The following is a 21,384-nucleotide window of genomic DNA, read 5'->3' as shown; positions in this document are numbered from 1 at the left end:
ATTAGCAATGTGTACGATGGCATAGGTTCATCACCCAACTCAATTGAGTTTGATCTCGACTTGATGCCATAATTGAAAATCAATGTTATATTCTGAACAATCACTTTGATTGGAGGTAGGTATAGTCTCATGCTGTTGTGTGTGTCTCCAGGTATGGTTCAGTACAGTGGAGACCCCAAGACTGAGTGGCATTTGAATGCCCACTCAACCCGGGATGGTCTGCTCAAAGCTGTGGCTGACCTGCCCTACAAAGGGGGAAACACCATGACAGGTGACGTATCATCAAATGAAGGGATAACTTCGAGCTGTCATCTGTTTTTAAAAAACCCAACCTAACTTAACTTACCTTAAAATAACTTCACTTAACTTAATCATGATAAAAGTCCAAGGCAGGTGTTTTTATCTCAATATCAAATCATTTCGGGCTAACAATTAAGTGTCCAGTGTGATTGTTTTAAATGAAAATGGTAAAAAAGAAACAAAAATAGCTTCTTAGCAAAGATTAATTTCTCAACCAATAATTTTTCTAGGACTGTCTGGGAGAGGTCTGAGTGGGGAGGGGAAAACTGAAAACTAGCTGTTATTTTCAGAGAGGTTTGGAACTCTCTTCTTTATTAGTCTATTAACTAATTTACCGCCTAATGATGTCACCAGGAAGGCCAAAACTCCATCCCACCAAAACAGTCTTTTCAAACAGCTCTTACACTAAAATGGCATTATCATAATTTTCATAATTTCACAGTATTATTCCAACTTGTGGAAATGATATAAAATAATATACTGCACTGGGCCTCTAAACAATCTCTCGAATGTCTCTCTGTAGGTATGGCCTTGAACTATATCCTCACGAACAACTTCAAGTCCAACGTGGGACTGCGTAAGGACTCGCGCAAGATCGGTGTGCTCATCACTGACGGCAAGTCGCAGGACGAGATCATCACCAACTCCCAGGTGCTCAGGGATGAGAACATCGAGCTCTACGCCATCGGTGAGTGACACTCCTAGTGTATAACTCTAAATCTGTCATGGTTCAGCTAATCACCAGGTCGTGACAATGTCAAGTGAAAACAGACATTTTACAATGCGAAGGTTTTCAACGCTTGGACAGCATGAAAAAGACAGAGTCTTTTTGTCCAGACCCCACATATGTAAATATTGTGTTGTTGTGTGACTTTTAGGTGTGAAGAACGCTGATGAGAATGAGTTGAGGTCCATTGCCTCCGACCCAGATGAGATTCACATGTACAATGTGAATGATTTCTCCTTCCTGCTGGACATAGTGGATGAGCTCACCATCAACCTCTGTAACAGTGTGAAGGGTCCAGGTACTGTAAGGCCATCTCTCTCTCTCTCTCTCTCTCTCTCTCTCTCTCTCTCTCTCTCTCTCTCTCTCTCTCTCTCTCTCTAATTCTCTCTCTTTCTCACTCTCTCTCTCTCTCTCTCTAATTGTCTAACTCTTTCCCAATCACTGAGAGAAACATGGATTTGTGAAGCAATGCTCAACTTAAAGTTTTGCTATTGTAAAATGATTCTCCTGAGTCAAGCTGTGTATTGTACTTGGTACAGCGGTTAGGGGTCTTTCTAATCTAATATGCCAAAAACAGCACAGATGGCAGAGAGCAGGCATTAGAAAGCAATTTAATCTGTCACCGAGAACAAGCTGTACTGATATCTCCCATCAGTTGCATAAATGGATTAGCATAGAAGGTAGAGAATAGCAATAAGAGCAGCATGATTGATGAGACGAGCCAATAAAAAGACGGATTGAACGCCAACACTTGGATTTGGTCTCGAAGGTTGCCTCACACACTTGATAAATTGAGTTTCTTCACTTAAGTTACATAAGGTCCACCCATTTGATGGAAACTTTAGTTTTTTGGACGCACTCCTGTCCTTAAATCAAATTTAGGAGGAAACACAATGGTGATTTATTACACGGGGAGGGAAACTATTTCCTAAAGAAGACTTTTGTCTGATATATAGAAACAGCTCCAACAGCCCTGTGACAATGAGGCTAAGGTGTTCGGGAGAGATTTGTGAGAGTGTTCAGTGCATGAAATATTTGACGTGTTTGCTCACATTCCCGCCGCTTCTCGTGCAGGGGGCCTGGACCCGCCCACTAACCTGGTGACCTCCGAGGTAACCCACCACTCATTCCGTGCTACCTGGACCGGGCCTGAAGGTCCTGTGGAAAAATTCCGCATCGACTACATGCCCGTGGTGGGAGGAATCACCGAACAGGTAAGCCTATAGCCTACAGTACTGTACCTCACTTACCTCACCTCTCCAAGTTCAGCACATCTCTCCAAGTTTACTGCATTTGAACTGAAGAGCGTCAGCTCTCACAGCTCTCACACCTGGTTTAGATACAGTACACTCAAAATCTAATCAAATCCAAGTTTATTGGTCGCATACACAGTTTAGCAGATGTAGCGGGTGCAGCGGAATGCTTATGTTACTAGTGCTAACAATGCAGTAAAATGTCAAACAGTACACAATAATAATAATAATAATAACAATAATAATAATAATAATAATAATAATACAAATTGAATAAATAAGTCAAGAAATGTCGGAACGAATCCAATTAATATCCAAATAGCACTGTAACAGTAATCCAAATGCAATCTATATGTAAATACACTGGATGAATTTACACAATATATACTACGAATGTTATCTACAGCATTAGATACTGTATATTAGAGGATTCTATCTAAAGAATCCAGTATATAAATAAATATTGCGTTGTGTATAAACAATTGAACTAAAATGCAATGTAGAGTAGTAGAACTAATAGAATGAGCTATGTTGAGAATACAGTATGTGTAAGAGGGTGCGTACTGGCGGCAGAGAAGTCAGACGCAAGGGAGAACTGTGTTTCCAGCGGCGCAGTTTATTAAACAAAAACTCACCGGGAAACATAACAGATATAACAAATGGGTACAATACCCTACGCACGCCAGGACAAACGTGCACAAACACTTACAAATAAAAATCACTGAGGGGAAACAGAGGGTTAAATACACAACATGTAATTGATGGAATTGGAACCAGGTGTGATGGAAGACAAGACAAAACCAATGGAAAATGAAAAGTGGATCAGCGATGGCTAGAAGGTCGGTGACTTCGAACGCCGAATGCCGCCCGAACAAGGAGAGGGACCAACTTCGGCGGAAGTCGTGACAGTATATAAATACGCAGTACAAAACCCCATGTCAAAATGGATAGAATTGCAGGTAATTAGCTTCAAATTTTCGACTGCCTGAGCTCCTGCTGCTCCTATAAAATATTAGCTCAAAAGTATTGTTGAGCTCCTCCACCTAAATATAAACAGTACCAACCATGAGTACCAGCACCTATTTCAGTCCAAGTGAAGCACTGTATGTATGTGAATGGTGTGTATAGACAGTATATGAATAGAAAAGGTGTGTACAGCAGTAGTTATATAGGATGAGCCATGACTAGAATACAGTATATACATATGAAGTCTATCAGTATCGGTGAAGTGAGAATGTTATAGAGGCGTAAATATCATACCCTCAAAAAACATTCTAACCTCCCCTTTTATTGGTAATGGTGAGAAGTTAGCATGTCTTGGTTGGTATGATCTTTGTGCCTCTGTAACATTCTCACTCATCACTATTAACGATTCATTCATCATTATCCGTAATCATGGTAGCATCCACATTCATGTAGAAGTATTCAGAAACATATTATATTGTTATTTACAATAAAAGTTTCTCCAAAATGACACAATTCATTGTTTACCATACATTTCTATTGGGCACAACATAATCTGGAACATAATCTGGAACATAATCTGGAACATAATCTGGAACATAACCAAAACAAACTGCAAATGCATCCAACAAATTTGTAGAGTCACAAGCTGGATGTAGTCATTGCGCTCTGGGAATATGGGAACAAATGCTAAACTTTTGACTACTTTAATACAAATGTAAGACATTTTGTCCAAATACTTTTTACCCAGTGAAATGGAGGGACTAGATACATAAAGTGCTTTCATTTCTAAACATTAAAACAGATATGGTTGAAAATACCCTCAAATTAAAAGGTGACTTTCTGTACTGTCGCCTAATATGAAACATTTGATTGAAATCCTAATGCTGGAGCCAAATGAAATGTTTTGCTTCACTGTCCAAATAAATATGCAGACGAGTGTATGACAGAGAATTGGCTGTATTATTCATTTTGTTCTGAATTCCTCTCTCAGACCTCCATGGTTCGTCTTGCCAGAGTTGATCAGGGCCACTTTGGCAGCGGCCTCATTTCACTCTGTTTATCCAGGAGTTTCTGAAGGAGGAACTGCCTTCTATGCTGCCTAACAGGAGATTTCATGGTTATCAAGTGTTATCCACAGTGAATTGTTTGCTTAAATCCACCTAGTTGTCATCATCGATCCGTTTCATCATGTTGATCAGATTCATTTTGGCTCTCTTCACACCCTTGAGAAGTGGACAACAGTGGCTGAGGCAGACTTGCATTCAGTTTCACTTAACCTTCCGTCATTTATGTCCTTAGAAATACAGGAATGGATCTATTCCATGCTTTGCTTTCATTGGCCCTCGTCAGGGTTTGGGTGGTTCTAGTGAGCCCTGTCTGAAAGCGAGACCAAAGACTTTCCACCAGGCCTCAACCTAAGACCAGACCCAGTCAGTTTAATAATACATTGTATTTTAAGCACTTTTCTTGACTCCCAAAGACACTTTTCATACACAATAAAATTAGCAGGATAAAAAGCAATACGTATTTAAAAGTACACTAAGCATGAGGACAGACTAACCATGGAGTACACTAAACATGATAACAAATTAACCAGGCAAGTGAACAAGACAGAGGATAAAAGCTAAGACAACAGAGAATGTGGGTAAGCCCGTGTGAAGAGGTGTGTCTTTAGTGTGGAGTTGAATATGTGTATGGATTGTGAGGTTCTGACATGGAGAGGGAGGGAGTTCCAGTTTTGGGGGACTGAACTGCTAAATCCCGGTCTCACATGGAGCAGAGCCTGGTGCGAGGGATGGTGATGAGGCTAGTGTCAGAGGAGCGCAGTGAACAGGTGGGAGTGTAGGTGTGCGGAAGTGAGTGCTTTGTAGGTGAACATGAGCAATTTAAGGAGGGACCTATTTTGAACTGGGGCCAATGGAGTTTGATGAGGGTGGGGGTGATGTGGTCTCAAGGTCTGATGTGTGTGAGGACTCCTGCAGCTGAATTTTGAATATGTTGAAGTCTGTACAGTGTTTTAGCGGGGAGTCCATAGAGAATGGCGAACACAGTAGTCCAGGCGTGATAAAACAAAGGCGTGAATGAAGGTTTCAGCATTCGTTTCAGCATTGGGGTCAGTGAGAGAGGGTCTGAGTTGTAAGATGTTTTTGAGGTGGAAGAAGGGTGATGTTCTGGACGTGGGGTTGAAATTACAGAGTGGGGTCAAATGTAACACCAAGGTTCCTGACTGTGGAGTTGGTGTGGATGATGCAGCCGTCGATTGTCATGTTGAGTTCACCCAGTTTCTTGATGAGGGAGTTGGGGCCCATGAGCATGATCTCTGTTTTTGTCGTCGTTTGAGTTTTAAAAAGTTATTGGTCATCCAAGTTTTCAATTCACGGAGACAGTCTACAACAGAGGAGGGTGACATAGTGGAGTTGGGGTTTGTGTGGATGTGGATTCGTGTGTCATCTGCATAACAGTGGAATCTGAGTTCAAATTGACAGAGGATCTGGCCAAGGGATAGCATGTAAATACTAAACAGCAATGGACCTAACACTGAGCCTTGTGGGACACCTTGTGATACAGGGGCAGGGGCAGGGGCAGACCTGCAGTTGCCACATTAGACAAACTGTTGTCTATCAGATATATAGGAGTGGAACTAGGCAAGGAGTGTTCCGGAAACTCCAAGAAGCCTCTCCATGCGGTCAGTTAAAATATAATGGCACATGCTGCAATATATATCACATGCTGCAGACAAGCCCAGGAGGATAAGGATGAAGATGTTGACAGCATCAGCAGCACAGAGGAGGTTGTTCACTACCTTTGCCAAGGCAGTTTCAGTGCAATGCATAGCCCGGAAGCCTGACTGGAAGGGTTCGGAAAGTTCATGAGAGGCCATGTGTTGAAGGGGAGGTTTGAGATAGGCCTGTAGTTTAGACTTGTTACATAACTTCTCCTGCTAGAAACGGATTCTTGGCTATCCATCCATTCTCCCTCATTTCAAATGCTTGCATTGGACCCCAAAAAGCTTCTTCACACAAATAAATCAGATTTCACTTTGCATTTGATGATATGTGCTCCGTTATTTTGGATAGCCCTCTGAAATTTTGAAGAGAGAAGATGTTAGTTTTGTTTTGGGTTTCCTAAATGTGTGCCGTATTAATTGGAACATTTGCTTTTGACCTGCTGTAATTCCAATATAATCCCATGACGAATCTGAGGTTGCTGTTTATTTTCTGCTCAGCTTTTTGGATCATCATCCTGTTATACTTGGATTTTGAGGTGGGGTTTCCTGCATAACGACCGTGTTCCTTTGCACTCCTCAGATGATTGTCGATGGGGCGGTCACCACTGTGGTCCTGACCAAGCTGACCCCTCTGACTGAGTATGCGATCAACGTCTTCTCTGTGACCGGAGGGGAGACCAGCGAAGAGCCACTGAAGGGCACTGAAACCACCTGTAAGTGTTGCAGCTGTTCTGCTCCCTCTCCTCTCTGTTTTGTATTCCCTTTTCTCCGTTTCCTCACACAACCTCGTCCCAATTACCCAGAGTAAATCTTGTAATCACTTCCTGGAAAGGTGGCCCGGTTCAGCCAATCCAATAGCCTTATTTGGAAGTTGAATGACTCACCAGAGCTTCAGTGATACACAGGAAGTGAAATGAGATGAGTTTCACAAAGACGTCTGTCGGTTGCCCTCAGGGATGATTAAAAGGGAGCTTTAATGTGGGGATAGCAACGCCGCTCCAAGGAGTTCCACTGGTGTAGGAGCGCATGTTTCATTACGGTATACAATGCTGAAATTAGCTACATCCCCGCCCTCCATGCTCATTAGGCTGTTTTAAATGGGTTGAACATGGATGGAACTTGTTTATGTTGCTCTTGGCGGCGTATTAAACAATGTTGTTTACACCACCAGGGTTATATTGGGTGTATATCTGATTGGTGGCAGTAAAGTGTTAAAGAACAAGTTCCCATAAGGTTTCCCATTGGAAAAGGCACAAGTGGGGACTTCTTATGAGGAGAATAACCATTGTTCTCTCATTCTTGGCCTCATTAAAAGTGTCTTAAGAAAACTGACATAATTTCACATGATGGTTAAATACACTGACCACTTTCATTGTTCTATTTGTACTTAATAGTGGACGTTGTTACTTTTTGAAATGTGTCCCTTTGATTTACATGGTGGATGTTCTAAGATATTTCTCACTCTCATAAAGCATGGTTATTGTTTTGTCGCCCGCCACTTGGACACCGCAATAGTAGGGTGAGATCACCATAGTTTCCTTTATATGTCAGTTTAAGCTAACACGTTGATCAGTGGTGGAAAACGTATTCAATTGTCATACTTGAGTAAAATCATTTAATAGAAAATTACTCAAGTAAAAGTCACCCAGTAAAATACTAAATGAGTAAAAGTTTTTAAGTATTTTGTTTTAAATATACTTAAGTATCAAAGTAAATGGAATTGCCAAAATATACTTAAGTATCAAAAGTCAAAGTAAAAGTATAAATCATTTCAAATTCCTAATATTAATTTATTTCATCATTTTTATTTACAGATAGCCAGGGGCACATTCCAACACAATTTACAAACAAAGCATTTGTGTTTAGTGAGCCCGCCAGATCAGAGGCAGTAGGGATGACCATGGATGTTCTTTTAATAAGAGTGTGAATTGGACTATTTTCCTGTCAAAATGTAATGAGTACTTTTCAGTTCCAGGGAAAATGTATGGAGTAAAAAGTACATTATTTCTTTAGGAATGTAGATGAAGTAAAAGTTGGCAAAAATATTAGTAAATTACAGATACTCCCAAAAAACAACTTAAACTAAGTATTTTTACTTAAGTACTTTTCACCACTGACGTTTGCATCCCAAGTGGCACACTATTCCCTATAATAGTGCACTATTCTTGACCAGAGCCCTCCTGTGTAATCTGTTAGTGTGGCTCAGCCGTAAACACAGAGATGTGGGTGGCTGGGTTGTGTTGTGAATGTCAATAGACTAGAGTTAGGTGGGTAGCTGTGGTTGTAGGTTTTCCAACATTTCCAGAAGATGGGCAGGGAATCTGCTCTCCTGATGTTAGGGTGGAGCTTGTTCCACTATTGGGGTGCCAGGATAGAGGAGAGCTTCGACTGGTGGTGACTAACTGTGGGTTTCCTACCTGCTCTCTCCACAGTGCCACTACCCGGGGTGATCAAGTTGACTGTGTACGACGAGACCATGACCACCTTTAAGGTGAAGTGGGAGAAGGCTGAAGGGGCGACAGGCTATATGCTGCTCTACCGTGCCATCAATGCCACTGTGCCCACTGTGGAGAAAGAGGTGAGTAGGAAAACACACACACACACACACACACACACACACACACACACACACACACACACACACACACACACACACACACACACACACACACACACACACACACACACACACACACACACACACACACACACACACACACACACACACACACACACACACACATCCTGGTGGAGGACGCGTTGGATAGGAGCTCCATGTGCATGATCAGCATATCCCCATCCAGTTTATAACTCCTTGAAGCCAAGGCCTCTGCTAGTGGGGCCTTACTCATTCCAGATGGCAATATGATGATCTCTGCACAGAGCAGGAAGTGGACGTTTACAGTGGTGTTCAGGCAAGGCCTACAAAAAAACAGACCCTTTGGACCCATAGGGTAATGGGAAGGACGAGCTCATGCTGACCCTGTGCAGATGATTTTTTCACCAGTGAAGTCATTGAGATGATATTAACCAAACAAAATCTCAACAAATGCTGTATATTTTGAACTGCAGGCTTCTGTAAGGGCTGGCAAGACGTAGTGTACCCTTTAGAGGGATTTCAGTATGGACTGAAGGCAGCAAGGCAGGCATACCTTAAGAGACACACAGTTAGTGCTGTTAACCAGGTGTTCAAAAAGTGTCCTTTTGACAAGTCCTGTCTTGTTGTTTTGTTCCCCTTTGTCGTCCGGCCTGCTCTAACACTCTCTCTCTCTCTCTCCCTCTCCCCTTCCCCCCTGTCCTGCCTCCCCTTGCTGTGCAGGTACGAGTTGGGGCAGATGTGAATGATGTTCAGCTGAAGGAGCTTATCACCGACACAGCGTATACACTCACCCTGTTCGCCCTACATGGAGTGGCAGCCAGCAACCCCCTCATAGACCAAGGAGTCACCTGTATGTTCCTCTTTTCTCTCTCTCTCTTTGTGTCTCTCTCGTCTCTCTCTCTCGTCTCTCTCTCTCTTTCTCTCTCTCTCTCTTTGTCTCTCTCTCTCCTTCTGTCTCTCTCTCTTAAATTTAAGGGGCTTTATTGGCATGGGAAACATATGTCTACATTGCCGAAGCAAGTCAAATAAATAATACACACAAGTTAAATATACAATAAATAATGAACAGTAAACATCACACTCACAAAAGTTCCAAAAGAATAAAGACATTTCAAATGCCATATTATGTCTATATACAGTGTTGTAACGATGTGCAAATAGTTAAAGTACAAAAGGGAACATAAACAAACATAAATATGAGTTGTATTTACAATGGTATTTGTTCTTCACTGGTTTCCCTTGTTGCTGTGATGGCACACTGGTATTTCACCCAATAGATATGGGAGTTTATCAACATCTCTTTCTCCCACCATGACCCTATAGAACTGTGTACTACCTTACAATACAAATGGGTCTAAGACTCACTAACTTTCACTCCCTTGCCCCCTCTACCACACTCTCTCCTTCCTCCCTCTCTATCCCTTTCTCTGTCATTCCTCTTACCCAGTGCCCTTGCCACCATCGGGTAATCTGAGGATCACTGGTGTCACCCATAGCGCCATGAAGCTCAGATGGGACGCCTCCCCGGGGAAAGTCCTCAAGTACATCATCACCTACAAGCCAGATGAAGGAGAGCTCAAAGAGGTAACACTAGCACCACACATTTAAACAGGCTCCTGTTGCGAATATAGAATTTTCCTTTCAATTTGAATGGTTTTGAAACACAATCTCCAGCTACAGCAATAAATAACATGTATGGTTAAGACCTATGGGCCCTGGTCAAAAGTAGTGCACTATATAGGGAATAGGGTGTCATTTAGGACACACAGATACTGTCCTCAAGGTTCTACAGTGGTGCCATGAGGTCATGGGAAAAGCTTTAGTGAGGAACTCAACGTTCTCTATGATAGCTTAGCTGTTTAGGGAAGGCCACTGAAGTCAGTGGGTTATAATGGCAGCCCTTTCAGTAGACTGGGATCTTGACTCCATGGGCAGGCCAGCACACGTCGATGTGGGGAAAGAAGCCTACTGGCAGTCAGAGAAGACCCTGGCCCCAGCACCCAGCCACAGACTCAGAGATATATCACTGGCGTCACTCGTCATCATTTCTCACTTACATTTAAGAGACCGCCAAGCTGTGAAGAAAGCTGAAAATTGATGTTGAAGGAGGTGTCTCTTTGGACACCCCCAAAATAACCTCCAGAAATGACTGATGGATGAGCTATGGGTCTCCACTGGATACATCCAACCAGATCCTCTCATGGATAACATCTGAAGGCTGATGTCTCCAAAGTAGCCTCTCTCTGTGGATTTATGTTCTAAGGTCTGCCCTGTCGGTTGCCACAGATTTTTCCTCTACGTTACAATTGGAGAACTATCGCTGTTATGGACACCTTTTTCTTGATTTTTTTTCTCTCTAAGTTTTGAAGTGGAAACTGAATTGAAAGAGACATTTATCCGCATTTCTGCTGGAAGCTTTTTGACTTCAAGGGTTTTTCCTACCATTAAACATCCTCTGGAATTACCAATATAGCCTTAGGACTTTTCTAGGGACACGTACCATTATTCATAAGGCTTTTCTCAAATGCTCTGATGACGTTTAGAAGTAACAAGGAAAGAAATTGGAGAGAAGAAAGAGGGGGATTTTCACTTCGAGAACATTGTATTGGTTAACATCAATGTTCAAAATGGGACAATCAGAGTTTCTGTTAATGTTAGTAGTGGTAGTTCATTCTAGTTGTTCAGCAAAAATACGGTTGTTAATTGTTTGTTGATCCTAAAATCCTAATACCCATTTTCTGCCAGGTTGAAGTCAATGGTGATATAACATTCCTGCCTCTTACCAACCTCATCTCTCAATCTGAGTACGACGTTGCTGTCACCCCAGTTTACGACGAAGGCGTTGGAAACTCGATGCTTGGACAAGCCATTACAGGTACACAATCGTTTGTGTGATTTATCATTTGGCTGACGAGCAGTCGATTAGAGATGAGTGTGTCTGTATGGTGAGAATTGAGTGTGTCTGTATGGTGAGAATTGAGTGTGTCTGTATGGTGAGAATTGAGTGTGTCTGTATGGTGAGAATTGAGTCTGCAGATCCCCCTTGGATTCAGCCTCTCCTCAGTCATTTGTCTTTCTAGATGAAGCCCAAACATGAAGCCACTGTTCCCTGAGGGTGTGTGTGTGTGTGTGTGTGTGTGTGTGTGTGTGTGTGTGTGTGTGTGTGTGTGTATGTGTGAGTCTAGTTAATTGTATATGGGCCGACAAACTTTGTGTGTTTGTGTGTCTGCTGTCACTCACTGCATGGGGCCTTCTTCATCATTAATCACAGATGATTTGAGGACATTTTGTATTCCACACACACACACACACACACGCAAAAACCCATTTGTTGACGATTGATCCACAAAATGGACTCGCAGCAAAAATGTTCCTCACATGGTTCGCAGCCCGTCTGATGAAATGGCTTTGCCTCATCTCTCAGGACTTCCTCATAATAATCACGTCTCCGTCCATGTGCACAGATGTTGTTCCTGCCCCGCAGAATCTGAAGTTGTCCGAGGTGACCCAGACCTCGTTCAGGGCCACCTGGGAACACGGGGCCCCTGACGTGGCCCTCTACCGAATTGGCTGGACCAAGAAGGGAGAGAACAACTTCCAATATGTACGTTGATCAAGTGGCTAGCCGACGGTGATTGTTGACTGGACTATCTACTGCTATAGAGCGGACAGGATTGAATGGAGTGGTGAAATGTGACTGTTTATGCTTTCTCTCTCTTTCTCTTTCCCTCTCCCTTTCTCACTCCCCCCCTCCCCCTCCCCTCTCCAGTCTATCCTGAACAGTGATGAAACGTCCCATAATCTGGAGAACCTGGACCCGGACACCCTGTATGATGTCACCGTCACGGCCATCTACCCAGACGAGTCAGAGAGTGAGGACCTGATTGGCAGCCAGCGCACATGTAGGTTTACCCTTCGCTTCTTCTCCTCTGTCATCCTCCTATCAATTCCATTCATGTTTTCCAGTTAGACCACAGATGTGGTCCACAGCCTATTGAAATAACCTGTTGTTCTCTTAACGTTCTCTTTTTCCAGTGTTAAAGATGACCACACCTGGTATGTTATTTGAAACGGAGAAGGACATTGTCATTGTAATATTCATGACCTTAATTATTATGGTAATGCGAACGATAATGAAAGTGTTGTTGATGGAAAACACACTTAAAAAAATTATAATCTGCATGTGCATTGATGTGCCTTTAAAGAGCTGCAAATTTTCAAAGTGGGACTACTGACCCGCAGGGACCGGACGTTCCACCACAGACACCTCATTGTCAACCATTCGTCATAATATCATTTCTCATGTCATTTAATGTCGTTTTTCATGCCGCAACGTTGTCATTCCTCATGTCTTTAATGTCAAGCCTCATCATGTCACAATGTCTTCCTTATCAATGTCCCCATCATTGGAAATGCATGTGCCATATTTAATGGTAACCTTACCGGCTGCTTCCCTCTCCTTTTGTGTCGCTTATGTGTACTTCATCACCAAATCATGTGTCCTCGTCACCAAATCATGTGTTCTCATCATCTCACCCCCCATCATTACCGTCATTGCTTCATCCAGCTTCATGACCCCCAAGTGATCATTGGGAATTGGTAAAGGCTGTGTCATGTGCCCTGCAGCCATTTTATATACATTACCACTGTCTTGGGTCAGTGTATTGATTTGTAATGTGTTCCTAGCTCCCACTGGACCTCCGCAGAACTTGCAGGTGTTCAACGCGACCACGGTCACTCTGACAGTGAAGTGGGACCACGCCCCAGGCCCCGTCCAGAACTATAAGATCTCCTTCCAACCTGTGGCAGGAGGCAAAGCTCTCTCAGTAAGTCACACACCCTCCAGTAGTTGCTTGAAAAATTTGAATAATTATAACTAAAAGTGTATTTTGAGCAACTGATAAGCTTTGGCCGCCCATGATGTCCTGACTACTAAATCCTTTAACTTGATTAATTATGCCTTCTGGGTATGATATCTCTCAGTTTACTCACCTATAATTTAGAGTAGGTTGTTCTTACTTTCTGGTCTGCAAGTGAGTGGTGATGTTAGTTGTTATCAGTGTAATTTCTCCAATGTGCCTGAAGTAGTTTAACCCCAATGATGAAACTGGGAAAATCTGTGCATCAGTACTTCTTAAGGCCAACAGGTAAACAGCCCAAAACCTTAAAGGGATAGTTCACCCAAATTACAAAATAAAATATTGGTTTCCTTAACCTGTAAGCAATCTATGCGTTGGTTTAGTTTCCCTGGCACTGTTTCCACATGCTAACGTTTGAGCATTTATGGCACAAATCTCATTCAAGTCATGGGACCGATGTTAGCATTTTTTGCACATCATGTTAAAATCATCTGTAAGTGACTTTCAACAATACATTTGAGATACTTTTGGATGATTTGGACATGACGTGCAAAAAAGGCTAATATCGGTCCCATGACATCAATGGGATTTGTGCCACAAATGCTACAACGTTAGCATGTGGAAATAGTGCCAGGAAAACTAAACCAAAGAATGGATTGCTGTCATACATTTTCCATAGACTGCTTACAGGGTAACGAAACCAATATGTCATTTTGTAATTCGGCCAAACTGTGCCTTTAAAGTCAAAGGGCTAAATCCGTGTGCATAGAAGTACTGAAGCATCTCTGAATTGGTTCATTGTAACATGAAATCCCTTTCCTCTTGGGACCCACTAGTGGTCTCCCCCCACTGACAAGAGTAGGAAGTAGTAGTTCCGTGTGGCTCAGTTGGCAGAGCGTGGCTCTTGCAACGCCAGGTCTGTGGGTTCAATTCCCACAGGGGACCAGAACTAAAATTTATGCACTCACTACTGTAAGTGTAAATGTAGTAACAACAGGCTCTTTTGTCTTCCTGCACATCGTTAGTTTGACATTTGATTATGACATTGTCTTCCTATCCGGTCTGTTTGTGTACTTACTGTATCAGGCAGCCAAGCCCACATTCCTAACTGATAAGTTAATTGTGAGCAGCGACGGAAATTGCTTGGGAATTCCTTTAGGAACTTTTTGGGGTCTTTCGGTTGACAATGCGCTAATATGAAAAGAATTTGGCTAGTTAAACATTTTTCTAAGTGTCTCTGAGAAGTTATGACTGGGCACCCCAAACAAGGTGTCAGTTCTCTAAACCGTGATCTCAACATGACACTATGGGACAGAGCTGTTGCATGTATATCCGATCCCATCATAGCACATTATTGCTATCATAGTACTGTATCTCTGTAGACATAAAACAGTATGGAGACATCTGCTGCTGTGGGTCTGAAGACTTGTTGATTTAACATAAGCCATATAAGCCAGGCATGACATTCACACTTGGGTGATATGCGGATCCTCAAGTGCCTTTCTCTGATATGACGGTTTAGGGATGTCAAAGTACAAACAGTGGATGTGTTGCTTAGGGGATATGCTAAGTAGATATGTCAGATATAAGCGAATACAATGGAAATGGCATTGTATGTCTTCCGTTCAATGGCTTCAGCGCTTCCTGCTGTCAATAGTTGTCGCTTACTGTAGTGGCCCATTAATCGGCATGATGTTGCAACGTAAAAGGCTTCCATGATGTCCAGTGTCCCTCAAGACCATTTCATCTTCCCTTTTATACACTACTTGTTGATGAACAGAATAGTGAGAGAAAGGCAATTGTTTTCTCCTAAGGTGTTTGAATGAGCAACCCTATTCACGCAAATGGCATCAGGTAAACAAATGATTCATGTATTGGTTGATTATAGAGAAACTCAATTGCTGCTTTGATAGAGTTGGAGTTGACATTGGTCACGTTTGGATGGCTTCCCCGCGACAGTGTAGAAGAACTCTGCTTGGCCTCAACTGCCGAGGTAGCTAGCCAGTGAGCTTCAGGGCATTTTGTCTCAGAGCCGAGGAAAGCGCTAACCATCGAAACAGTGTTACTTGTCATCCATCTGTCAGCCCTTTATAATGAGCTGCTCTTTTAACTTTGAAGTGAGATGTTCTATCCTCCCAGAGACATAGGAAAAGACTCTGACTGTTGACACGTTGTCTCCCAAACAGACCCAGGTAGGAGGGAAGAAGAACAGTGTCGTCCTCCAGAAGCTAACGCCTGACACTCCCTACTCTGTCACCGTGGCTGCCGTTTACCCCAGCGGAGAGGCCAAAGACATCTCAGGCCGAGGAAAGACCAGTAAGTGTACCCGACGACAGGAACTCTGGAACCATCAGACATATAAAAAGGCCAGAGAACACGCACAACATTCTCCCAATAGATGTATCATTTTAGAGTACAATCAATAGAGAAGACAAGAGGATTTTGACTTCAGTTCAATCAATATAATAACCAGAATATACAGTAAAATATTTGAAACCCCATATTAAAGACATTTGGTTTTATCCAGAGCCTCTTGGTGGAGTGAAGAACCTGCAGGTGACCAACCCCACCATGACCACCCTGAACGTGAAATGGGAGGCGGCCGACGGGAAAGTGAAAGAATACAAAGTCATCTATGTACCTGCTGCTGGCGGAGATGAGAGCATGGTAGGCATGGTAGGACCGGTAGGAAGCCTCTCAGCTTACAGTTAGCTGACTGTGTAGAAAATACTCCAACAATTCACATCCAAAAATAAGAAATAGCATATCAATGTACTGTTTGATATTGTTTGTTTTATGAATCACAAAATATGGTAAACAACTACAGTGTCTTCAGTCAAACAGGGTTGTATAGGCATGTTGGCAGTCGTTAATAGTTGGGTTGTGTTTGTGTAATGTAAAGGAGACTGTGGCTGCCACTGCCACCACCACGGTTCTGGAAGGCCTCTTGCCAGACACCCTCTACACCGTCTCACTGGTGCCTGTCTATGAAGTGGGAGATGGACAGAAACAGTCTGAGAACGGAAAGACAAGTAAGACTGGCTGACATCTAAGTCTAAAGATCGTTAAAGATCTTCTAAAGATCACTTAAACAGTGATCTTTTCAGGGACTGATAATGGCCTTCTTAAAAGCTGATTTATGGAGTGAATCCATAAAATAACCAACAATGCGGAGGATAACTCTACATTGAGTCTGTATTTTAACTTTATACAGACTCCTTGCAATACCAAGTTCAATCAGTATAATGTGATATTATTAAAGCCTTGTTTGGCGTATCCAGGGCCCCTGGGTGGAGTGAAAAACTTGCAGGTGACCAATCCCACCATGACCACTTTGAATGTGAAATGGGAGCCAGCTGATGGGAAAGTCAAGGAGTACAAAGTCTTCTATGTACCTGCCGCTGGTGGAGCTGCTGAGGCCATGGTAGGACGAGTACTGTAGCTGATAGTGTAGAAATGGTTGTCTCCCCATTGCTTGTGTCGTGGAAATTCTACACAGGGACACTCAAAGTCAAATTGAATGAAGAATTGTTTTTGTAAGTTAACTGGAGAGGTTCCAACAAACTTGATGCAACATAGTACACGTCTGTCAGGAGCTCCACGGAGGCTGTCCGTTAGTTCTCTAATATACTGCTTACACAGACAAGTTATATTTGCATGATTCAGTTTATTCATTATTCATAATTAATTCATCATTAATGTTTGGTTCATGCATGTGACCGACAAATACTGGTTCATGAATGTGACAGACCAATACCTCACAAGGCTTCTTCTCTCCAAGCTGAGACCTTGAAACTGAGATATCCTTTCGTTCTCAAAACAAGGTTCTGGGCATACTGCCAAATTGCAGATACTGATAGTGAGGATTCATTCAGTCAGTCACTTGCATGAACACAGAAACTGGTTATTAGAAAAGCACAAACATAGAACACAGAAATTGGTAATTAGAAAAGCACAAACATAACATTTTCCATCACACTTGCCATATAAAACATGTATAGTTGGCATGTTGGTAGTGGGCAGTCGTTAATAGTTGGGTTGTGTTTGTGTAATGTAAAGGAGACTGTGGCTGCCACTGCCACCACCACAATTCTGAAAGGCCTCCTGTCAGACACCCTCTACACCGTCTCACTGGTACCTGTCTACGAAGTGGGAGATGGACAGAAACAGTCTGAGAACGGAAAGACAAGTAAGACTGGCTGACATCTAAGTCTAAAGATCGTTAAAGATCTTCTAAAGATCACTTAAACTGTGATCTTTTCAGGGACTGATAATGGCCTTCTTAAAAGCTGATTTATGGAGTAAATCCATAAAATAACCAACAATGCGGAGGATAACTCTACATTGAGTCTGTATTTTAACTGTATACAGACTCCTTGCAATACCAAGTTCAATCAGTATAATGTTTCAGGGACTGCCTAATGGCCTTAGAACCCATTAGTATCATCAATGGAGAGGATAACTCTTCATTGCTGGATTTTAACTTCATACAAACTTGATAAGATAGTACTTTATTAAGTTCTATCAATCAATATAATGTGATATTATTAAAGCCTTTTTTGGCATATCCAGGGCCCCTGGGTGGAGTGAGAAACTTGCAGGTCACCAATCCTACCATGACCACCCTGAACGTGAAATGGGAGCCAGCCGATGGGAAAGTCAAAGAATACAAAGTCTTATATGTACCTGCTGCTGGTGGTGGTGCTGAGGCCATGGTAGGTAGGGCTGGGAATTGCCAGGGATCTCACAATACGAAATCACAATACTTAGCTGCCAATACGATGTGTATTGCAATTCTCACGAGAGAGAATTGCAGAGAGACGAGAGAAAACTAGTTTTGATCAGTCAGGGAAATAAATGTGCTAAACACATGTTGGCTCACTATTAAAAATAAGATAGAAAACAAGCTATAGGATGAAACATACTGGAATTCTGGAGCAGGTACAGCCAACTACAGTAGCAAAAACATATATACAGTGCTTTCGGAAAGTATTCAGACCGTTTACTTTTTCCACATTTTGTTACGTTACAGCCTTATTCTAAAATGGATTTAAATTTTTTTTATCCTCAGCAATCTATACACAATACCCCATAATGACAAAGCAAAAACTGGTTTTTGCAAATGTATTAAAAATTGAAAACTGAAGTACCGTATTTACATAAGTATTCAGACCCTTTGCTATGAGACTTGAAATTGAGCTCAGGTGCTTCCTGTTTCCATTGATCATCCTTGAGATGTTTCTACAGCTTGATTGGAGTCCACCTGTGGTAAATTAAATTGATTGGACATGATTTGGAAAGGCACACACCTGTCTATATAAGACACCACAGTTGACAGTGCATGTCAGAGCAAAAACCAAGCCATGAGGTCAAAGGAATTGTCCGTAGAGCACCAAGACAGGTTTGTGTTGAGACACAGATCTGGGGAAAGGCACCAAAACATTTCTGCAGCATTGAAGGTCCCCAAGAACACAGTGGCCTCCATCATTCTTAAATGGAAGCACCAAGACTCTTCCTAGAGGTGGCCGCCCAGCCAAACTGAGCAATCGGGGAGAAGGGCCTTGGTCAGCAAGGTGACCAAGAACCAGATGGTCACTCTGACTGAACTCTAGAGTTCCTCTGTGGAGATGGGAGAACCTCCCAGAAGAACAACCTTCTCTGCAGCACTCCACCAATCAGGCCTTTATGGTAGAGTGGCCAGACGGAAGCCACTCCTCAGTAAAAGACACATGACAGCCCGCTTGGAGTTTGCCAAAAGGCACCTAAAGACTCTCAGAAACCAAGATTGAACTCTTTGGTCTTAATGCCAAGCGTCACATCTGGAGAAAACCTGGTACCATCCCTACGGTGAAGCATGGTGGTGGCAGCATCATGCTGTGGGGATGTTTTTCAGCGGCAGGGACTGGGAGTCAAGTCAGGATCAAGGCAAAGATGAATGGAGCAAAGTACAGAGAGAACCTTAATGAAAGCCTGCTCCAGAGTGCTCAAGAACTCAGACTGGGGCGAAGGTTCACCTTCCAACAGGACAATGACCCTAAGCACACAGCCAAGACACTCGCAGGAGTGGCTTTGGGACAAGTCTCTGAATGTCCTTGAGTGGCCCAGCCAGAGCCCGGACTTGAACCCGATCGAACATCTCTGGAGAGAACTGAAAATAGCAACGCTCCCCATACAACCTGACAGAGCTTGAGAGGATCTGCAGAGAAGAATGGGAGAAACTTGCCAAATACAGGTGTGCCAAGCTTGTAGCGTCATACCCAAGTAGACTCGAGGCTGTAATTGCTGCCATAGGTGCTTCAACAAAGTACTAAGTAAAGGGTCGGAATACTTATGTAAATGTGATATCTGTTTTTTATTTTTAATAAATTAGCAAAAAAATCTAAAAAGCTGTTTTTGCTTTGTCGTTATGTGTGTAGACAATTTAATCAATTTTAGAATAAGGCTGTAACGTAACAAAATCTGTAAAAAGTCAAGGGGTCTGAGTACTTTCCGAAGGCACTTGGGTACAAGCTTGGCACACCTGTAGTGGGCAAGTTCCTCCCATTCTTCTCTGCAGATCCTCTCAAGCTCTGAAAGTACCAGTCAAATGTTTGGACACAGCTACTCATTCAAGGGTTTATCTTTATTTTTACTATTTTCTACATTGTAGAATAATAGTGAAGACATCAACACTATGAAATAACATATGCAATCATGTAGTAACCAAAGAAGAGCAAGCATGTCTCTTGGTAGCGCCTCCATGCTCTGGACACTACGCTGACAGACACAGCAAACCTTCTTGCCACAGCTTGCATTGATGTGCCATCCTGGATGAGCTGCACTACCTGAGCCACTTGTGTGGGTTGTAGACTCCGTCTCATGCTACCACTAGAGTGAAAGCACCGCCAGCATTCAAAAGTGACCAAAACATCAGCCAGGAAGCATAGGAACTGAGAAGTGGTCTGTGGTCATCACCTGCAGAACCACTCCTTTATTGGGGGTGTCTTGCTAATTGCCTATAATTTCCACCTTTTGTCTATTCCATTTGCACAACAGCATGTGAAAGTTATTGCCAATCAGTGTTGCTTCCTAAGTGGACAGTTTGATTTCACAGAAGTGTGATTGACTTGGAGTTACATTGTGTTGTTTAAGTGTTCCCTTTATTTTTTTGAGCAGTGTATATATTTTGTAACTTTTTTACAAAACGAGCCAAATATCAAAATAATATCTCCCCCAAATTATTTAGCTATATATAACTAGCGATTTTATTCCCCACATCACTAATTACGACTAGTATTGTAGCTGACAGTGTTGTTAGAAATGGTTGTTTTCTTGCCATATAAAACATGTATAGTTGGCATGTTGGTAGTGGGCAGTTGTTAATATGAGTTGGGTTGTGTTTGTGTAATGTAAAGGAGACTGTGGCAGCCACTGCCACCACCACGGTTCTGAAAGGCCTCCTGCCAGACACCCTCTACACCGTCTCACTGGTACCTGTCTATGAAGTGGGAGATGGACAGAAACAGTCTGAGAACGGAAAGACAAGTAAGACTGGCTGACATCTAAGTCTAAAGATCGTTAAAGATCTTCTAAAGATCACTTAAACAGTGATCTTTTCAGGGACTGATAATGCCCTTCTTAAAAGCTGATTTATGGAGTAAAATCCATAAATAACCAACAATGCAGAGGATAACTCTCCATTGAGTCTGCATTTTAACTTTATACAGACTCCTGCAATACCAAATGGAATCAGTATAATGTTTCAGAGACTGCCCAATGGCCTTGAAAGCCATTAGTATCATCAATGGAGAGGTTAACTCTTTTTTGCTGGATTTTAACTACATGCAAACTCCATAAGATACGATGGTACTGTAATAAGTACTATCAATCAGTATCAAGTTATATTATTAAAGCCCTGGTTGGTGTGTCCAGAGCCTCTTGGTGGAGTGAAGAACCTGCAGGTGACCAACCCC

The 21,384-nt window shown here is 42.5% G+C and overlaps 1 protein-coding gene across 1 annotated transcript in view; it reads left to right on the top strand.

The window, feature by feature from the left end:
• The window catches only part of LOC120019258 (collagen alpha-1(XII) chain-like), an 89,041-nt gene that overhangs the window by 27,892 nt on the left and 39,765 nt on the right, over positions 1-21,384 (top strand). The window contains exons 18-31 of the mRNA XM_038962573.1: positions 152-271; positions 824-988; positions 1,179-1,325; positions 2,102-2,241; positions 6,555-6,687; positions 8,407-8,552; positions 9,294-9,423; positions 10,021-10,157; positions 11,319-11,448; positions 12,038-12,177; positions 12,343-12,475; positions 12,609-12,629; positions 13,260-13,399; positions 15,619-15,748. Coding sequence (XP_038818501.1) covers positions 152-271; positions 824-988; positions 1,179-1,325; positions 2,102-2,241; positions 6,555-6,687; positions 8,407-8,552; positions 9,294-9,423; positions 10,021-10,157; positions 11,319-11,448; positions 12,038-12,177; positions 12,343-12,475; positions 12,609-12,629; positions 13,260-13,399; positions 15,619-15,748 — 1,812 coding nt within the window. The remainder of the gene's footprint in view (positions 1-151; positions 272-823; positions 989-1,178; positions 1,326-2,101; positions 2,242-6,554; positions 6,688-8,406; positions 8,553-9,293; positions 9,424-10,020; positions 10,158-11,318; positions 11,449-12,037; positions 12,178-12,342; positions 12,476-12,608; positions 12,630-13,259; positions 13,400-15,618; positions 15,749-21,384) is intronic.

The sequence above is a fragment of the Salvelinus namaycush genome, chromosome 24, assembly GCF_016432855.1.
Source record: "Salvelinus namaycush isolate Seneca chromosome 24, SaNama_1.0, whole genome shotgun sequence".
NCBI lineage: Eukaryota > Metazoa > Chordata > Actinopteri > Salmoniformes > Salmonidae > Salvelinus > Salvelinus namaycush.
The sequence above is the reverse complement of the archived record's forward strand: the minus strand, read 5'-3'. Positions and strand labels throughout refer to the sequence as shown.